Here is a 21601-nt window from a genome sequence, read left to right as displayed (position 1 = left end):
ATATAAGACTAAAACTTATTACATGCTAGCTATGTACTAACTGGTCTTCTGAAAGGAATTATTCCATACATTGTTTCATTGGATTTTTACTATAGCCATACTAGATTGGTATTTTCTCTAATTTTTCTTTATAACTTAAGCCAAAAATAATCTTCAATGTATAACCAACTAAAACTCACTTAATGCCCTTCAGTTCTTTTTTCAAATGTCATCTTCTCGGGTAACTTTCCGTTGTCAACCTGTGCAAATCTGCCACCCTGCTCTTCCTTCTGTGCTTATTTTTCTCATGCCCCTTTTCATCATCTAATACACTCTGTGCTTTATAATTCTGTTTATTGTCCATCTATCTGGACTAGAATGTAAACTCAGTGAGGACAGAGGTTTTCATCTCTTTCTCTGATGGATCCCTGGAGCCCAGAACAGTGTTTAGTCATTCCTCCCGGAGCTTTCTAGGTTTTTGTCGGGTGAATGAATGAGCTGCCTTCTAGACGAGACACATCCCGCTCCACGAAATGCCCTCTGTTCTGCTGAGCCCTTGTGTGGCTTTGTAAGTGGAGATGGTCCAAAGCCATCCTCAGAGGCTGAGACTGGAGAGAGCTGAATGGGGGCTCCCCAGGGCAATCAGGAGGAGAAGGAAAGAGAGGGGAGCCAGGGGTGGCATGAGGCTGAGACCCAACATGACGCTGGGCAGGCTGTGAAAATCCCCCAGTGGTGGGGAAGACCTCAAGACAGAGCTATCTCACAGCGTTCACACTGAAGCTGTCTGTATTGCTGTGAAATAAATGTATTTCCCAAATTTTCAATAAAGCCTACTCTACCCATACAAGTCTAGAGCTAGAGGTAATTTTTTTATTGAAGTATAGTTGGTGTGCAATACTATATGCTACAGGTGTACAACAGATTCACAATTTTTAAAGGTTATACTGCATTTACAGTTGTTATAAAATATTGGCTATAGTCCCTGTATTGTACAATATATCCTTGTCTTTTATTTGATACATAATAGTTTGTACCTCTTAATCGCCTAGCCAAGAGGTATTTTCTTTGTTTGTTTGCTTACTTTACTTACCTGCTTCCTTATTCATTGGGGTGAAATTAAAGGAAGTTATTGAGTTTAATGGTTCCATCAACAACGTGTAAAATGCAGCACAAGAAAAGATAAGCTGAACTATTTGGATGGAAGCAGGTGCCTAAGACAGGGTGACCATGAGACTCTAAGCCAATTCAACCACAGATACCCACGCTCACTCTCCAGAAATCCACCCCTCCTTCCCAATTTAAGGACAGCATTTAATAAATATGTGTTGAATAGCTGATTAGGACTTCCATAGGGTGTGAATGAGTTGGAGTCAATCTGACTTTGATCTCAAGGGCCAGAAGACGCACAGATAAGGAAACTATGGGAGAAATTAAGCGCAATTTCCTATGGCTGTTCAGTGATGAAGTGTCAAAACCAGGCTTCAAAACTATGTGTCTTAACTCCAGGTCCATAATCTTTCTATTCGTCCCCATTGTCATCTTTCTGAAAAGGCCTGGATCTGTGCCTGAGTCATTGCCTAAACTTGTGCAATTCCTTTAGTCGTTAAGTGCATACTTCATTTTTTAGCCTATTTAAAGTATGTTTGCAGCTGTTGGCTTTCCCAGACCCTAGTGAACACAAGGCCAGTCTATGAAGTGCTTGGAGTAGCCAAATTCTCTTGCTTATCTTAGCAGCTTGATCTCCTTAACTTATATGTGCTCCACTACTCATTCTTTTAAGTTTCAAACCCCATCCTTGATTCCACAACAAGCTTCCCTCCCAGAGGCTACTCATTTATCTGGTTGGCTGAAACAGGGATGTCTGAGCAGATACCCAGATTTCTAGGAATGGTATGGAAGACTTCTTGGCCGGTTAAATTTTTCACAATTTCCCACAACAGACACCTCAAATATCAGGTGTTGAGCACAGTAGGTGAGGTCTTCTAAAAACACAGATAAAAATCTCTGACAAGCCCAAAACATGGTGTTTAAAAAGTTATTTTTTTTAGAAAAATTTATTTTAAAGGCACTAGTAGTCGCCCTGTTCATTTAAGGTTATCATTTAAATCAAAGCAAGCAAAACAGAGTATACTTATTTCACAGAGGAAAATTCTTTGAAATTAATAGTCCAAAGCAAAAAGACTCTAAGTTTCTGAGATGGATCAAAGAGGTCATTACTTCAGGAAGATTAAATTATAGTGGATAGTTCCATATTTAATAGTGCTCTGGGTATTATTCACAGGATTTCCTTGCAAGAGATTAATACCACACCAGAAACCTGCTTAACAAGACAGTATCTAGAAAATTATTTAGGTCTAGTCCCCTGAAAGAAGGAAATTAACTGTTTAGAAAACAGCTGGCTTTCTGGACAGTGAGTAAATGTAAACTAAGCGGGGAGAAGGAAAACAGTGTCTGCTGGAAAGACAGTTATTTTTAAATGAAAAAGAAATATGCGATCATCAATTTTTAAAATGTTTTCCATTCTCTTTTCTTTTAAACTTCTAGAATTGTGCAAATAACAGAGGTGAAGGAGAGGAAAAAGAAGTGTTTGGGCTTAAGCACAAGGTAATACTTTGTTTTTATTTTTTAATTTTTTAACATCTTTATTGGAGTATAATTGCTTTACAATGTTGTGTTAGTTTCTGCTGTATAACAAAGTGAATCAGCTATACATATACATATATCCCCATATAATACTTTGTTTTTAAACCTGAACCTATGTTCCCACTAGGGGTGGAGTGGGAGGCTGGGAGGCTGGGAGGCTGGGAGGGTGAGTTCATGACCTTCATCACAGCCTGCTTCTCTTTTGGATACCTTGCTGTTTCTCTCCTTGTAAGCTTTCCAAAGCCCAGACTCACTGCCTCCATGTAATTCCTCTCCACATTTTCCCCTTAACCTCCTACGCTCTGGCTTCTGGGAGACCCTCCCTTAACCTCTTTACTCACTCTGTCCCTGGAGAGGTGGGAGCTGATTGATGAATTTGGGAAAAAATAACTGGCTGTTCTCCACTCGGCATGGCCCTTCACCCTCTTGGGGTACACCTGTAGCACCACTTGTACTCATCCCTGCCACCATGCTGATAAGAGTAGAGGCAGTATAGGTGATGTGGTGCTGCTTAGAGGAAAATCTCTCTTCATGGAAACCAGGAGTAGGGAAACGCTAATTCCCTCCAACAGGAAACAAACTAATAACATAAACGTGCCTCACTCTGGAGTTCACATCAGGCTCTCTAAGCTACTCCTTCGACTACTCTTTACTGAGGTTTTATATTAGTTTTCCACCCACCATTCCTTCATTTTATTGCTCATAACCCAGGAAGGGAATATGAAATGTTCCTCTGGAAACCCAGAGGAGCAGGGCAGGGGGTTGGAGGGGGGGAAGTGTTTAGAGATACTGAGAAATCAAAACCATAAGAACAGAATTTGGTAATGAAGCATACATGTGATCTGGAACTTCGTGGCCCCATGGTACACACTGGAAGCCAGGGAATTTTAACTTTGGTGTTGCCTGGAGGCTTGGACTAGGACCAGTGGGTTTTCACAGTAGCACAGGTGGCCTAGGTGAGAGGTATTAAACCAGCCCGTGAGCCTTTTGAACCTGGAGGGTCATTGTGGCTTACGGTATTTTACTCATAAAACGTGACTTTCTGTGGGGTCCCAACTGCCCTTCTCGGGCTTTTGAAAAGGCTGAGTGGGCATCTTTAAGCCACAGGCGCTAGGGCCTCAGCAGAGGTGTGGGTTGCCCCTCACAGGGTCAACGTCATTCCTTCAGGGACTCAGAAGTAATGGCTCCATGCCAAGAGCCTAAAGTGACTCAGTTAATAAGGACACACACATTATCACAGTACTTGTGCCACCTGGTTTGAAAACAAGCCAACATCCAACCATCAGAGCAGTTATCCCAGGAAAAGTCACATGCCCAGAACACAGAACCCAGTGTACCCAAAGGCCGTGGAAGATGCTCAGTGGCCCGCAGAGATTCCTTGCGTCAGTTTTCCCGATTCCAGTCAATGCCCACTTGCCAGAATCCCCTGCCTATGACCTTAAAGTCAGTTGGCAGAAACACCCTGGCACACGCACTCCGGTGGACTGCAAGAGGCCTTGGAAAATGGGCGCAATGTGGCATAAATTAACTTGCAGGCAGCAGGCCTGTGGGTTCCTCTCCAAACAGCTGCAGCACTGCAGCCTTACAAGCAAAAGCCCAGCAGCAGCCAGCCTTCAGCCCAGGCAGGTAGCCTCAAGGCACCACTGCTGAGTTTCCAGGGAAAAGGACTCCACAGCGCTGTTAGGCATAACTGGGAAGAATATGTGTTGCTTTCCTGCTTTTTTCAAGGCATCTGGGTCCCAATGCCCTAGAGAGTACTGGTAAGGTTCTAGCTTTTAACTGGTAGTGCCAGGCCAGTGTCACCCACACTGCACTTACTGCCCCAAATTCCATTCTACATGCAGGCCCAAGGAGGGAATGCAGAGGGACCAGCTTTGGATCCACGTGGCTTGTCTTAGTTGCCTCTGGATTGCTTAAGTCCACGTAAAGGAAAAAATATCCCTGGGAGGCAGCTTTCTTAGGTCTAAACATTGCTTTGCAAGGGGCAGCCTGCACATCACTGAGGCTCAGGGCTGAAAATGCTTGTTCACACAGGAGTACGGCCCCGGAGCCCCTAGAGGGAGCCCTCACTCAATCCGTCCTGGGTGCCAGAAGTACCACTGGAAGGGGAAATGTAAATGAAGGCATTATGCAATGGTGAAGTCTCTCCCCCAGAAACGATCAATGCATAAGGCCAAAATTAAGCCTCCACACAGGATGCAATATCACCCCCAGATGAGACTCACAATTATGGGATCAGAAGACCCTGATCTGGATGCAGATAGCTCTGGGCAGTTGCTCGAAGCTTGATTACAAGGGCCTGGATAGAAGTTGAATGTAACATGGTAGAACTGACTCCACAGATAAATTTTTTAAAACTGAGGACTGAAAAAGATACTACCCCTTACAAAAACCCTACAGCTCTAGCCAAAGACTAAAATTAAATCAGAAGCAAGGCTAAAATCTGTGCTTCCTTTAACACCCAACTGCTGGGAACTTTCTTTTCATGCATGATTATCAACTAATGAAAGACTCTCTCATACAAATGCCAGAGTCATACTGTTTACTGATCAAAAGACCAAAATTAGTAAACTCATATGAGAGATGAAAAACTGGAAATGGAATGTACAACTCTAGTCAATCAGAAGCAATTTCAGAGAATTTTATTGAACTGTCATTTTATTACCAACATCTAACATTTCTAACTTTGCTACATTTGGATAAGCACATTAGGAAGAAAATGTAAATTAAATACTATGAAAGTTCACTTTTAATGAAACATGATCTTAACAGATATGGATATATTAACTTAGTGGTTTCATTGCATCGTTAGAAAATTATATTATGAAAGATACAAAAAAAAAATCAATAGCCGTTATTATTTCTGTTTATTTTACAATCAGTATGCCATCTTTGCCATTACGGCTTTAAAATTTCATTCTGCCCAACAAGTTTCAAAGAATAGTTTATTACATGCCTTAATAAAACAGTTAAAATATTTACAAATTCAAAATAGATGTTCCATAACTGAAAAAAGTTCACCTGAGAATTCATTATAACATTGCCATTTTTAAATTTTTTTTCCAAGTTGTTAATGTGGCTGAGTGTCCACATGCAACCTGTATCGTCTACTGCACCAAATATATTTGATTCCTTATTTTAAATTAGTTAAGCATTAAGCTATAGTAAATTATGTTATAAAATGTACAGATGGAGAACTTAGATTTATATCCATATTTGTCTTGAATATAACAATTTAACGACAGATTATTTGCTATAGCTGCAGGATTCAAATAATGAAAAAAACTTTAAGGTATGGTTATTTTATCAAGTTAGACCTAACAGCTTTTGAAAAATCATCAAGCAGTGAGAAGGCTAACTCATAAAATAAGGAACAATGATCATGTAAATATGCAATATACAAACTGAAAAACACTTCGCCAAAATTCTGCATGAAGGAAAAGATATACACTGTATACACATAATCCTGTCATTTGTCTTCGGCAGCCTCAAAAAAAAATGAACTTAAAACAAATTTTCTTAGAAAAAACTTCTTTAGAAGTTAATGTTAAAATAGGCATAAATGCGTAATGCTATGCAATATATAAAAACTTCCCCACTTTATGGCCAAAAGACAAAGATAAAAAATTTTTTTATCTATCTGTCCCTCTGGATTACAACTTGAAAACGATATAGGTATGAGGTAGTGTAGTTACTTGTATTACATGCTGGCTATTAAAAGTAATGCTATATTTTACAAAACATTACACTTGGCCAATAATCAGAATATCATTAAAATAAACCCTTAATGCTAAACTTTATATGTAGAGAGAAATTTAAACCAAGTGCCTTAAAGATCGTATTTAAACTCTGGAGACAACTAGGTTTATAAAATAGAAAGTAATCTTTCAAAGCAGTTATTTACAGTAGCAATTAAAGCAAAAGATTGACATTTGCACATACACAAACTGATGTGACAAACAGTTGAGTGTACACTGAGGTAGGAAATCAAGGAGTCCATTGGCTTGTATAAGATTTTGCATTTTGTAAACCAGAAAAGGTTTTATATTATATTTTGAAGTTAAAATTTAAAATTACAAGTATCAAAGAAATAGCTACATGGGGGTATATATATATATATATATATACACACAAACACGTACACATATCATTCTTTTGTAGTACGGGATGCATTACCATTGAATTATCATTCTCCCTGACAAATTCTTGAGTGTACTTATAAAAGCCTCTAGAAAATAAACAAGTCCAACCAGTTTTCTCTTACAACAACTAAGCTGATAACAGAGATAACATACAAACCACTGAAGATACTAGCAGTATCTTCCCAACGCCACCCGCCCCCATGAAAAAGGGTAACATTTGACAAATTGCTCTGAAATATGAAGTCTGGTCCCCACATCCCCTCACAGCAGAGGCCTACTGGTTTGAGACCCATTCCTACACAGCAGATGACGGTCTCCCACATCAGCTACACAAGCCCTTCACTAGACTCAGGATGCAATCTACAAAAGTCTCCTCTCAGGTGTCTCATCTTGGTGAAATGAAGTACTTTCTAATCCAAACACTAAAAATCACTCTCTGTACCCTTTCAAACTGGATTCTGCAAATGTTTCTGTGCATGTGAATATGAAATTTTGTTTTCATCATTGAGAGGTCCATAGCTTTCGTTTGACTCCCAACCAAGCCTATAACAGCAGCAGAATGGCTAAGAACCACGGTAAAATGTTATGGGGTAGGGGCTCAGATTATCAAAACACTATTGTAAAACAGGATTGAATAAACACAAAGACTGATTTTAAAATGCCCAAGTCCAAAATGATTTGTGCGCCCTTATATACTAGATTTGGGAAAGAGAACAAGATTAAATCTGGCTTCCAAATTCAAACCCACAATGGAACAAGATCAAGTTTCATCCTATTTCACAAACCTGCATGGTTGCTGTAGATACATTTTTATCTATCATAATGCTTTTACAAAGAAACCACAGGACTTCAAAAAATAGGACGGAAAATGAACTGCCACTCCGGATCAATGTAGGCAATCTTCTTACCCCACGATATCTGGTTTCCTTGCATGGGTGACTTATGGTGGCAAGGCCGACAGCCTTGTATCTGAGGAGCTAGCTCTCCAAGATTCTAGGGAGGCTAAGACAATGCTCCCAACACATGAGCTCATGCCACTGTATCCTGAGTCTTATTTCTTCTTCCAAAGTGACAAGAATGTCAGGAAACAGAAAGATCATGATGGACTCAGATGTGGAAGAGACTGAAGAGAAAAGAGGGAAATGACACTTATCTACCGCTGACGCAGCCAGACCTCCTTGAGAGCCGACACTGAGGAGGAACAGAAGCCTCTGCCTTAGCCCACCGTTTGCCCGTTTCCTAACCATTCCCAGCGTAGCTCAGGACTCACAGTGCAGGCCAACCAATCTCTGGTTTTAACAGGAGCTGAAGAGCAAAGTGCTGGGATTCAGGCAAGAAGATTACGTCATGTTTTCACACTGCGGTTCTACACCAATATTCCCAAGGAGCTGACACCCTACTTCTCAGTAGAACTGAACCCTATCAGCGTTACTTGGGGAGACATTTTCTTTTAAACCAGTATGTTGTAAGAAGGTCAGATGATTAAACTTTTGCAGGCTACTTCTTGATAGTAAGAACTATCTGCTGACGTTTCAAGGTGTTTAAATGTTGTCTGATATGCTACAGTTTTCATTTTCTTATTTATTTTTAATACTGGGAAGAGTCATTACTAATAGTTATTATTCTTTAAAACATGTGAGTTTTCAAAGCCTTACTACATTTCCACATATGATTTTTCGGTATCCAGGAGGCAAGTCATTTCTGCATCTCCTGCGGAAATCAAGGAAAAGTCAAGGGTTGACTTCAGAGGAATTCCCTTAACGGCAAACCACAAGGGGAGAAAAACGATATTGTTAAGAGACAGATGGCTATGGCTATGTCAGGCTTTCAAGACAATGTCAAAATTTCAGTAGAAAATGAGACGGTCTGAAGGAAGTGGAAGCAAGTTTACTCATCAGTAGTACATTTGTCGGTCATCTGCTGACAGAAATCGGAGATGCCACCACTCTGGCGACACTGCTCCCCGGGCCCGGCCTGCTCTGAGGGGGCGCTGGCAGCTGCCCGGGACTCCGGGCCCCAGGCACCACCCGCCTCACCACCCTTGGCACTGGGATAGCGAGGGCTCTGCTCCCCAGCAGGCGGCCCAGCTGCAGGCCCTTCAGGCAAACTCAAAATCGACGGTAACGTGAGCTCACCATCAGGAGTACTCTTTCCTTTCTCAGAAATTAAAAAGGAAAGTGGGCAATCGGAGGCCGAATACTTGGCGAGTATCTGTATTTGTTCTTGACTTAGAGCTGCTTCTTTACAGACTTGCTGGCAAAGTCCAGTTAGGTTCTGCTTTGTCTCGCCCAGAGTGGACAAAATATGATCCCTTTCCTTCAACAAGCTCTCCTTTTCGTTTTGCTGTGAGGGTGAGAAAGAGAATACAGTGAATTGTGTTTATGAGCTCAATCAACAATCCTAAGGTGAGCAAACATTGATATCCACAGTGTCTTCTCATTATATAAGGTCATGTGGAATTTTTCCTGTCAATTCAATTCAAAAATATATTTAATACCTCAGGTCCATAAGCCCCCATCCAAAACTCTTAGGCCTACATGTATCTTGGGATTCAGAATTTTTCAGATTTTAGAAAGAAAATAGATGCACACATAATTCCTCTAGCAGGGTCTGAGGTAGCACCCCACTATCAAATGTCTTCACATTTCTAAATAAAACACATGAAAGTATCCATGCACAAAGTAGGTTAAATAAAGACTCTACATACCCTGTCAGCTTGTGTCAGTTCTTTGGCCAAAATAGTTTGTGACAAACTTACATGATTTTCAGAGCTTTTTGGATTTGTGGATTGCAAGTAAATGAGTGTGAACTTTTTGGATGGAATGCAACCAAAAGAAGTACAAACACAGTGATCATAACTCCTGCAAGATTCTAGTAATGACTGACATTAGTTGGGCATTTACTTTGTGCCAGATATTGTGCTGAATGTTTTGAAATACGTAACCTCAGCTACGTAATCCTCACAATGACTCTGTTGATTTCAGTAATACCAAACCTATTTTATAGATGGGATTCAGAGTTTAATATGCCCAGAGTCAGAAAGCTAGTGGGTGAGTTACTAAAGTGTGAAGAAGGGAGAAGGGGAGGGGACTTGTGTTTGTTAATTATTATTACTACTGGTGCTGTTATTATTTTCATTTAAATGTTTATCCCTACAGGAAAGTCAACCATGGAATTTTGTTCAAGTTTTCCTGGTTCCGGTCTTTCTGTCTGCCATCACTGGTTGCTGCTGATGGTGTGTCTTTTTTCTATCATTGCCCCACCTCATCCTTCCTACTCTACCACTGCATTGCTCCTAATCTAGTATGAGCTAGAAAACCAAATAATCAAGCTGTTTATAAGGTAAGAGTAAATAAATATTGATAGAGAGTCAAAGATTTCTCTTGTGAAATTTATGACAACTCTCTTGGCCTTCTGCTCATTGGCAGCTTCAAGAGAGCTGAGCTGTTAAATGTTGCCAGCTAACATTTAGACAGGTTATTTCATAGTAATCATCTACAGTGGTCAACCTTTAAATAGATGCTTTTATGGGACAAAAATAGCTAAAAGGTTAGAAAGAAATCTGCTTTGCACAAACGTACTGTTGCGGTTTTAGGTAAAAGTTTTTCTACAAAACTGTGACTCCAACTATTGGTAGTTAGTTTTTAAATATTTCAAGGCCATCTAATATTTTGAGAAAATCTGCAATGAATACAAAACACTAAATTTTTATACTGCAAGGTATTCTCCAATTTGTTGTGGTTTGAAAAAATAGGTATACGCCAAGAAAAGATATATATATATAAAATAAATAAAAGCAAGATCAATGTTCAGGAAGTACATTTTTTTCTTACAGAAGGTTTGTCAGTTGTAGCCTTGTGATAAAATGAGTCTGCTGGTACCTACAGGGAGAAAACAGTGCCTACCACCTGACCAGAGAAAGAACACATTTAAAGCAATCAGCACCCACTTCTCTTTATGGCCCTTCAGAAGCCAATCCAAATGAGTATGGAAACAAAGCTTCCAGAAGAAAATGAGAAACCTTTTTCCTTAGTCATAACAATATCAGCCACCGACTCCTCTATCAAAGTTAAGATAAATCTCTGTTCTAAATAGCAGCAGACAAAATTTCAACTGTTGGCTGGTTTTTTAAATTAAATATGGTTAAGGAAAATAATGAATATTTGACCTTCCTCCCAGAAATCAGAACTACTACTTGACCTACAGATACTATGAAGATGACAAATATTTTATAACTTCCATATCTTTTGATAAATATCAATACAACCTTAAATATTCTCACTATTACCTCACTAAATAAAGGATGACAGGACTATAAGTATGTCCCATACAAGATGGCTTGCTTCTTTACAACAATTAAAACCAATAGGTACAACCCTGAAACTCTACCATGATTATTTCTAGAAATTAAATGTTCCCTTTCTGTTCCTCCATACTTTAAGCTAACTCTTACATGGGTAAGTTTCCAGGAAATTAGCTGATTTTTCCATTTCACTCTCATTTTAAAACACAAATTTACTTCAATAGCACTCAGTTTAACTAAAGCAATTCAACTTAAGAACTTCATGATATCATTATTAAAGATACCTCCCAAACCTACTACCAGTATCCTGCTACCTATTTCTACAATATACTTTAATTTTCTTATAATGCAACTCTATAAATCCTAAGTGTGAAGTGCTATGGCTTTAATCACAGATCTATTTTTAAAAAATGAATCCTGGTATTATTCTGAATTTTATGGGAAGAAAACAAATTTACATCCAAATCCACATTTTCAACAGCTAGTGTACAATATTCATTCAATATAAGAAGTTTAAAAAAAATCAAAATATAACTCACCCAGTAAAGATGAGTGGAAGAATTTGGCACCAAAAGAGCCAGGTGACAGTGACAATTAACTTTATTTTATTTATTTATTTATTTATTTTGCGGTACACGGGCCTCTCACTGTTGTGGCCTCTCCCGTTGTGGAGCACAGGCTCCGGACGCGCAGGCTCAGCGGCCATGGCTCACGGGCCCAGCTGCTCCACGGCATGTGGGATCTTCCCGGACCGGGGCACAAACCCGTGTCCCCTGCATCGGCAGGCGGACTCTCAACCACTGCACCACCAGGGAAGCCCGACAATTTACTTTAGATTAAAGGGTACTCACTGCTAGAAAATGGTGACTAATGGTCCCTTATGATTCAAAACCTCTGAATAGACAGTTCCTAGAAATATAAAAATGAGCCTTAAAAATATGAATACAAGTGCTCAGTTTCACTCATAAGAGACAGAAAAATAAAAGCTACCATGAGATATCAATTCTCACAATTAGATTGGGAAAAAAACAAAAGCTGACAACAAACTCTCTGCTGAGGTTGTGGGCAGACAGACAGACTGCTGGTGGGAAAGCAAAATGCCATAAACCGCTACTGAAGGGAATTCAATAATATCTAACAAAATTACATATGTATTTACTCTTGATCCAACAATCCTACTTCTAGGAATCTATCCTGAAGACGCATCTTCTCAAACATTAGAGAAAACAATGTTCAAAGTTCTTAACTATGGCATCCCAAATGTCCACTAATAAGAAACTGGTTTGGATTAACTGTGTATGCTACAGACAGCCACAACTGAGTACTATGGAGCTTTAAAGCAAAATGACAACCACTGTGAACTAAGGAAAACATTTCCTGGAAATCACTTCTTGAGCAAAAACAGTAGAATACAGAATGGTATATACAGAATACTGCTCTGTAGCAGAAAGGGTAATAAAAACACATACAAAACATGAACCTGTTTTTAGAAAAGAAACACAAGGGAAAAAATCTAGAGATTAATGGTAATAGTTACCTACAGGAAATAGCTATGAATAGGGTATAGGGAGAAAATGGGATCAAGACTTTGGAGTAGCTTTTTTAAAACATAGTTTTAACTTTCAAACTAAACAGATGTTTTTACATATTCAAAAATTAAACTTAAAAAATGTGAAGAGTAAATCCCAGAAACAGAAATAAAAACAAATTAAATTAATTGTATATAAAATTGCTAACATAAAGAACTACTCTGAATAATTTTTAAATTTTAAACTTCAGTACTATGGTATATATTTAAGGGCAAAGAAAAAGCAAAGAAATTTAAAATTTTACTTAATCTATTATTGATAGTAATATTGACATTATAATTTTATGACATATATTTCATATGTATGTATTTATCAAATAGTAAATATAATTGGAAGCCAAGATTTTCCCTATAATGAAAAAAGATAAAATATAAATACAGGGACTGCCCTGGTGGTGCGGTGGTTAAGAATCCGCCTGCCAATGCAGGGGACACGGGTTCGAGCCCTGGTCCATGAAGGTCCCACATGGTGCGGAGCAATTAAGCCCGTGTGCCACAACTACTGAGCCTGCGCTCTAGAGCCTGCAAGCCACAACTACTGAGCTCGCGTGCCACAACTACTGAAGCCCGCATGCCTAGAGCCTGTGCTCCACAACAAGAGAAGCCACTGAAATAAGAAGCCCGCGCACTGCAGCTAGAGAAAGACCGCGTGCGGCAATGAAGACCCAACGCAGCCAAAAATAAATAAATAAATAGGGCTTCCCTGGTGGCGCAGTGGTTGAGAATCTGCCTGCTAATGCAGGGGACACGGATTCGAGCCCTGGTCTGGGAGGATCCCACATGCCGCGGAGCAACTAGGCCCGTGAGTCACAACTACTGAGCCTGCGCGTCTGGAGCCTGTGCTCCACAACAAGGGAGACCACGATAGTGAGAGGCCCGCGCACCGCAATGAAGAGTGGCCCCCGCTTGCCACAACTAGAGAAAGCCCTCGCACAGAAACAATGACCCAACACGGTAAAAATAAATTTAAAAAATAATAATAAATAAATAAATTTATTTCTTTTAAAATATATCTATATAATCGAAGCAAAAAGACAAAAGTTCTAAACTACTAAATTTTGACTAGAAATATCTGCATGAACTCAAGATTTCTAACATACTTTTATTTATTGAAGGATAATATACATCCTGAATGCACTCATGATTTTACACACACACACACACACACACACACACACACACACACACACACACACACACACATATTTCCCAGAAGAAGCAACACTCCAGCAGCAAGCATGCTTTCTACAATCTAATACTTGCTATAAGAAACCAGGGATTTTTAGAGAAAGGGGTGATTCCCAAATCTTCGAACAAGAGAGGTACAAGGTGAGCCTATGACATGCTGTTCTAAATGGCACAGAAGCACTAATGGGGTCATGTCAAAAGCACACAGCACCTGGCAGAGGAGGCTGGCTCTCCCCACGCAAGTCTGAAAAAATGTCAACATCAAGAAGACCAATGACTACTATGGGTTCTAAGAAATTAAATTAGAAAAAAAATAATCCATGAGTCTACAGTGATACTAAAGAGTTGTGGGGGGAGGGAGGGAAACAGGAGGGAAGGAAAGTTCTTTTTATAGAGGAATACCAATAAATGTAAGTGCAATGACAGAATTAGAAAAATCATGATTTTGCAACCCCCATTGCAAAGGCCATCAAAGTATGCTTAAAACCAAAGGACATAGAAGTGTTGGGGAACTGGATATTCGTAAAGTGCCTAATAAACACTCCACAGATTACTAAACAATTACAAAGGCAAAAAAAAAATTTTGGAAATGATCTGGCAATTCCCATGCACTCAGGTGGGACACCCTGACATTGCGCCTCCCCAACTGATGCAGAATGAAGGACACAAGGATGAACGTTTAATCTCAACCTAAGAACTCACACTTCCACAGTTTACGTGAAATACAAGGAGTGAAGGAAGGTGTTAAATAAAACCAAGGGGAAACAATCAGACTTTAAGAGTAGACATTTTATGAGAACACTGGCCTAGACTCTTCAAAAAGTTACTGTCATTAAAAAAATAAAGGAGGGGGCGAGAAGGAGTATTTGTTCTAGATGAAGAGACTAAAAAGACAGAAACAAACGCATCATGTGAGGATAGGATCCTAGTTTGAAAAGGAAAAAAAAGCATATAGATGAAATACGTTTGGGGAACAATTAGGGTAATCTGAATAGGAACTATATATATTGTTTAAGATTTATTAATTTTCTCAGGTGTGACAAAGATATTGGTAAATATATGTGATAAAGATATATAAAAATGTCTATTTCTAGAAGATTCATGTTTAAGCATTTACGGGTGAAATGTCATAATGTGGTAGGTTTCAAATGATTCAGAAAATAAAAGTAGAGCAATAGAGACAGAAAGGCACTGAGACCAAGATAACCCAACTGCAGTTAGAAAGAGTCCAAAACTGACTAAGAGGGACAGAGAGAGAGAAAGACCTATAGACCAACCAAGCGGAGCCGGGGGACACACACCTGGCCAGAGAGACAGAGACTAAGACCCACAGAAACAAGGAGACAGCAAAGGTGGCAAAATGTCAATAACTGTTGAATCTACCCAGGGAGTACATGGTTGCTTACTGTACCATTCATTTAACTTTTCTGAAAGCTTGAAATTTTTAGAATGGGGAGGAGGAAAATGAATCTCAAGAAAAAAATGAAAACACATAAACCTGGCTTCCTATGACACTACAAGCATTTTACTGACAAGGACTATGTCTCATTGATCTTTGATTTCCTGGTACCCAGTACATTTAATATGGAGTGACCAGCAGATGCTTATAGAAAACACAACTACTAATATTTCTTGAGCCCTGAACACATGCTGGGCAGTACAAAGAGCTTTCCATCCTTGAAGGTATCAGATCCTCACACCACACCTGAGGGAGGTACTATTCTTATCTCCATGTTATCAATGAGGGGATTGGGTATTGGAGGTGAAATTATTTCTCCAGGCCACAGAGCTACCAGTGGCCAGGCAGAGTTTCCAGCTGTTTGACTCCAAAGCCTCCAACTGACTTTTGTGTGCTAGTGCAGTAGGTTCTCAAAATTTAATGTGCATAATAAAGATTTACCCAGGAAACTTTTATAAAATGCATGTTCCTGGGCCCCTCCCACAGGTCTGGGATGGGGCTAAGGCAGGTGCATTTTGAGGGGGCACCCCCGGGTAACTGATGCCAATGGTAAACAGACCACATTTCAAGACAGGCTGCTAAAGGGCCTTACAGAGTGGCAGAGGGCAGGTTCCAGAAACCCATGGGAGGGTTTGGAGACAACAGTGCACACGTGACTAGAGCAGCCAGTAAAATGTGACTAGAAAAGGTTTATTTTTAATAAAATACAATCTTCACAACAAAATTCTAAACACTAAAGACAGATGAGGTCATTTTACTCCTACACCATCATAATGGACAAGGGCAATGAAACAAAATGGTGTGTGATCACCTCAACCCTGAGTTCCAGAGCTTTGTGAATATTGTGATTTCTGATCACTTATAAGTTGATATCAATCAATATTTGATATCTTCTAAGAGAAATTACATTTTGGTAATTTAATTTTTTTTCTTTAAAAAGGAAGTTTCATTTCAAGGTTATCTTTGTTTCAGGCCAAAATGGTATCAGAGACACACATATTCTAACTTCTGAATTAATCTTACAGAAAAGAATAAACATGGACCTTGTAAAGAATCCTACAGAGACAAGAGCCTTGTAAGACAAACACATAACAGAAGTTGAATGATTCCTGAACTTTGTTCAAGATCTTATATTTATTGGTAAAAAGAAAAGTTATGTTTTTGGTTTATAGATTATGCATATTCAATCCTTATAGTCAAAGCAATACTGAATTAATGCCTAACCTCTAACATATTATCAAATTTCAAATAAACATTAAAAGTCAATGTCATCGATTTATCAACCAAATAAATACACACCTTTCCTTTTCTTCAAAGGTTTTGTTTTTGATTCTGATAGAACTTCTTGTTGAGAAATACAACTCATTAATTTATTGAATTCGAACTAACATCTCCCTTTGGCTTTCCCAGCACGTAAAGACTATAAAAGCACCCTTTACACATGATAACTATACTTTTTTTCATGTGCTGATCCATCCACAGTCTATTAGGCTATTACTTTTAGGACCAACTACAAAAAATTCAAAGTCAATAGGTCAAAGACCAAAGCTTACAAAAATAGGGGACCCTTCACCTGAATATAAATACCAAATGGACATACTGTGAATTTACTAATATTTAATTCAATCAATCACTGGCTATATTAAAATGGATGTTTCATTATGAAACACGTAATTTCCCTTAAATAGGTCTGCTAATTCCACCCACACCATAAAGACTGGGAAACACTGCTTGTCTACTACTTCCAAAAAGTGACATCCCGATAAAAAAATTAAAAAAACCTGTCCCACTCTACCATATTGTTAATTCTCCATACTACTAAACAGGAACATGTGATGGAAGCACGGGGGTAACTTCTCTCTCTACAAAAGACAACAAGGTCCATAGTATCACCCAAAAACCAGGGTCTAAGTTCTATGTAAACTTCTTAATGTAATAAGTATCTTAAGCATTAAACTCTTTTACTTCTGGAAAAGGGCCAGCCAGCTTGTAATTCTAATTAGCTAATAAGTAGCATATTTTCTGCTTATTTTCATCTGAGACAAACATCTGCGGCAGGACAGAAATTTATAGCATGCCTCTTATAATTTGCAACTGGAGTTTGCCTGTATAAATCACTAGAACCGAGAGCAGTATGAAGGACGGAGCAGAATTCAAGGAAGCCGAAACACAAAGTAAATCATTCTGATTTAAAAAAAAAAAAAAATTACTGTGTCTCCCCTGGGGATATTCTAGAAGAGGAAAGAGACCGAGTTCAGCCTGGCGCACATCTGGGTAATGAGACCCCTGTCGGGCTATCTGCTCTACCTGCCCAGATGTGAGCTCCTGGCAACCACATTTTCTGTTTCTGCTGTTTGTCCCTGCCCTCTAGTCACAGAAGAGGACACCCAAACCCAAAATAGGCCAACAGGCTAACTCCTTGGGAATTTAGAACTAACTAGAACTGTAGTCTCTGCCTGGACTGGTCTCTGGAGGAGAGGGAAACTATTCTTGAGCTGTGCTGTGGCCACTCTTCTCATACACACTTGGTGGCACACACAGCCAGAGAGAAGGTTCTCTGGGTTCCTGGCAGTTTTCTACTTTCTTGTTCTACACTATTTACAAGGCCTGGCTCCATTCTTTGGCTTCTAATTGAGACACACGTAAATTCTTACAACAAATTCAGTAATTCATGTTTCAGATGGTTTCTGTTTCTTGCAACCAAAGAGTCCAAATTAATACAATAGGTAAATAGGGTACTGGTTTCTCATTTCATAAGAACTGCAGGAAAACCAAATATTCCCTTCTCTTGGAAATTAACCAAGAGTTATTCCACTGACCATATGAAAGGAACCTTTCCATAATGAGAGAGGCAATATAAGGGTGAGGTCCAAACCCAGAATTTACAGTTTAGGCAGAGACATCAGGAAAGGAGCAATTAAGGGAGAGAAAACTGAAAATTGATAAATAACAGTATAGCAATAATAATAAGAAGAAAAAGGTAATATTTATTGAGTGCTTATTATGTCCAGGCACTCTTCCAAGTGCTTAGATGTATTAACTCATTTAATCTTCAAAAATGAATACCCACTCTATAAAGTAAGAATTAGTATTATCCCATCGTAAAGAGGAGAAACCTGAGGGACAGAGAAATTGAATGGCCTGCCCAGAGTTACAAAGTACCACAGACAGGCACAGAATCCCACACTTTTAACCACTGTATCTCCCACTGCTCTCTGTTGAAGCAAAGGCAGAGGGAGCAGAAAGTCCAAAGAAAGTCGCAAGACCTCTTCATCCTAGATACCTGAAATTCAGTAAAAACATCAACTGTCCAGCAATCCAACATCTGACTGCAATCAAAAAATACAAATAAGACCTATGAGTCATGAAATAGACTAGTTCTAAAGGATAATAGCTACTCTCCAACATATTTGCATAGTACATGTCTAAAATAAACTTACTGATGAAACAAACTCAATCGATACAAAGGGGTTTTTTGTTTTGTTTTCATTTTTGTTTGTTTTTAGGAGGAAGAAAACCATATAAATTCTACTGGCAGATAAAAATCATCACTAGCTGAGGGTGAAGACAAAACTAAAAGAAGCAGGTATAGTAGTACTCCAGTAGTGCAAGTTTATTCAATGTTGATTTCAAATAGCACTATACAACCCAACAGTCTAGAAAGCATCTCTGTATTACAGTACAGAATAAAAACTAAAGCTAAAATGCTGTACTCTGTCTAAAGGCAGGTAAGTGTTTAATCCAAAGTTGGATAATAAGAAAGGACACTAGTGCTTACAGGTATGGACGGATACACACCCTAAGAGTACTGGGTAAATGTTACTGAATTTGTCACTTTTCTTCTTTGGTCTTAACAACTCTAATCATTCAGCAATATCATATAGGTTTTTTAATATCTCTCACGCCTCTATGTGTAAAACATATGGTTTCTTTTTCATCTCCTTATACAGTTTGCTTCATCTTTTTATATAGTTAAACATCTTCATCTTTTTGCCTAAAGTATATCACAATACTATACAAATAACAAATTTTTATTTTTCCACTTTTCTGAAGGCATATAAAGGCAGTGTCTTTTTTCTAAATTGTTGCTGTTTACTTAATATTCATAACTAGGAACATTCATGTTTAAAGATTTGCTACAATTGCAATTTTAAACTTTTACCAATAATTAACAAAGACCCAAAACCGAACATTCAATGAATGTTTTTACTACTTCTAGGCACTTTTTCCCTGATGTCTCTAACCTTATTTTTAGCTTTAGCTGGCCTGCACTATCAGTTATCTTTTTTCATACAATGTTTCCTTCTATCAACCACTAGGGTGCAGAAAACATGGGTGGAAATTAATCTACTTTTGGGGTTAATTTGTGTTTTGATGCTGGAATAGAAGATAAGATTCAATAAAATAAGCATTCTTCTCACTTAGGATCTCATTAGATCTTAAAATTTTCAATTTATACCAGCACGTGAATTCTTTCCCTTAGATGAAAGATCCAAGTTGGCTGGTTTGTTTTGGTATCAACCAAAACAAGTTACTAGTTATTAAAACTAACAACTGGAACATCAGCTTTTATAGACACCAAACACAGCACAAAGAGATTAAAGTGCTTTATTAATATCTTTAACCCTTACTCAACCACCAAGAATTAGGTAGATGGTAAAATTATCCTTAATCTATAAATCATTTTTTTAAAAGCACACAGAAATAGTCCTCAACTTACATATGGTTGTATATCATGCTAAATATGTAGAACACTTACTCAAGTAAAATAGTCTATGAAAACCCTCATTGTTTTTTATTTCCTAAGCTTTCTGAAAATGTCATATAACTTTCTTAGAATGATAATTGGTAAATTTTTAAATTAATGTATAATTGAGCATTATATCTGACTTAGGAATTGAAATAGCTATTTTCTGTCTGAAAAAAAAAGAAAGAATGAATTGTTGGAATTAGAAGAAGAAGAAACTTGCATACTTACCAGCTTCTCAATTTCTGACTCAAGATTCTGTATACAATCAAGTTTTCTCTTGCGACAGCGCTGTGCAGCAATTCTGTTTTTACTTCTTCTCCGAATATCATGGATGCAATCCAGTTGTTCTGGAGTCAACTTGTGCATTTTCAACAAGGATTGAAAATCATTTCGAGAGAGCGAAATTATTCGTTGTGCATTAAATGGTAGTTTTACCTAGAAGGTGAAATAAACGTTAGTAGTTGCTGTATTTTGTAGTTTCTACTTAAATCTAGGAAGAGAAAGATATGTACCTATGTTTTCCAAGGAACTTCATTTAGATGTTAAAAAGAAAAAAGATCCCTATTTCCAATTTCTATACAATCCTTTACAAAAAGACTGATAATTTAATTGATATTCTGATTCTATTTTAGAGAGGGTTCAGAAGACAAATTGAGAAGCAGATTTTTTTCAGCAAATCAAACATTATCAACACAAATATTAATGTAGTTAAGATGAAAAAACAGAATTTATTTTACTAGGGCATGTTAATAACCCATAGATATCTTTATCTTTAAGGCTCTTTCTAAAGTATTTTTAATGTATTTTTATCCAAACCAAAAAAAGAAATCTATTTTATTCTTTGATTTACATTACTGTGTACCACTGATTTAATACTGGTATATTAACACTAGTAATTTCTAAAGCATTTCAGAAAATTTATTTTTCTGTCAGGAAAATGGCAGTTTCACATAACTCATTTCACTTGCCAATGCAGAAATGGTTAGAAAAACCTTATGAATATATATATATATTTTTTTGCGTTAACGCGGGCCTCTCACTGTTGCGGCCTCTCCCGTTGCGGAGCACAGGCTCCGGACGCGCAGGCTCAGCGGCCATGGCTCACAGGCCCAGCCGCTCCGCGGCATGTGGGATCTTCCCGGACCGGGGCACGAACCCGTGTCCCCTGCATCGGCAGGCAGACTCTCAACCACTGCGCCACCAGGGAAGCCCAAACCTTATGAATACTTTAAAGTCATTTTCAACATACTTAAATTTGAAAAAAATAAGAAGATAATTTAAAAACATAACAAAACTGTGGGACAGTTTAATTGTATTAATTATCAAAAACACAAATGAAACATTGGTCAGCTTCTGTGGTAACTTAGTTTTTCAAGCTAACAGAAATTAGTTACACAAAACACTCTCAAATTTCTTAAATGTTTTATTTTTAACATTCTTTTAACAGTTCCAAACACTGGATTTATAAATATCATATAAAAATCTATAGATGTAACTCATGCATACATATTACTTCTTAAATTAAACCACCAATCACCTCCTTCCACAG

General features: G+C 38.2%; 1 protein-coding gene across 8 annotated transcripts in view; it reads right to left on the bottom strand.

Moving 5' to 3' along the window:
- Positions 1 to 5249: 5249 nt before the first annotated feature.
- Positions 5250 to 21601, bottom strand: part of BACH1 (BTB domain and CNC homolog 1) — an 81098-nt gene continuing 64746 nt past the window's right edge. For 6 of the 8 annotated variants that reach the window (XM_033856006.2, XM_019922446.3, XM_033856007.2 and 3 more), the window contains 2 exons: positions 20281 to 20487; positions 5250 to 9107 (listed from right to left, as the gene is read on the bottom strand). In XM_033856006.2, the coding sequence (XP_033711897.1) occupies positions 8652 to 9107; positions 20281 to 20487 (663 nt within the window). In that variant the 3' untranslated portion in view covers positions 5250 to 8651. Of the gene's footprint in view, positions 9108 to 11865; positions 11977 to 20280; positions 20488 to 21601 lie in introns of those variants that run through there. The other 2 variants (XM_073804426.1, XM_073804427.1) reach the window with 2 other exon arrangements.

Source organism: Tursiops truncatus, chromosome 4 (assembly GCF_011762595.2).
Source record: "Tursiops truncatus isolate mTurTru1 chromosome 4, mTurTru1.mat.Y, whole genome shotgun sequence".
Lineage (NCBI taxonomy): Eukaryota > Metazoa > Chordata > Mammalia > Artiodactyla > Delphinidae > Tursiops > Tursiops truncatus.
Note: the sequence above shows the minus strand (reverse complement) of the source record. Positions and strands in the feature narration are given on the sequence as shown.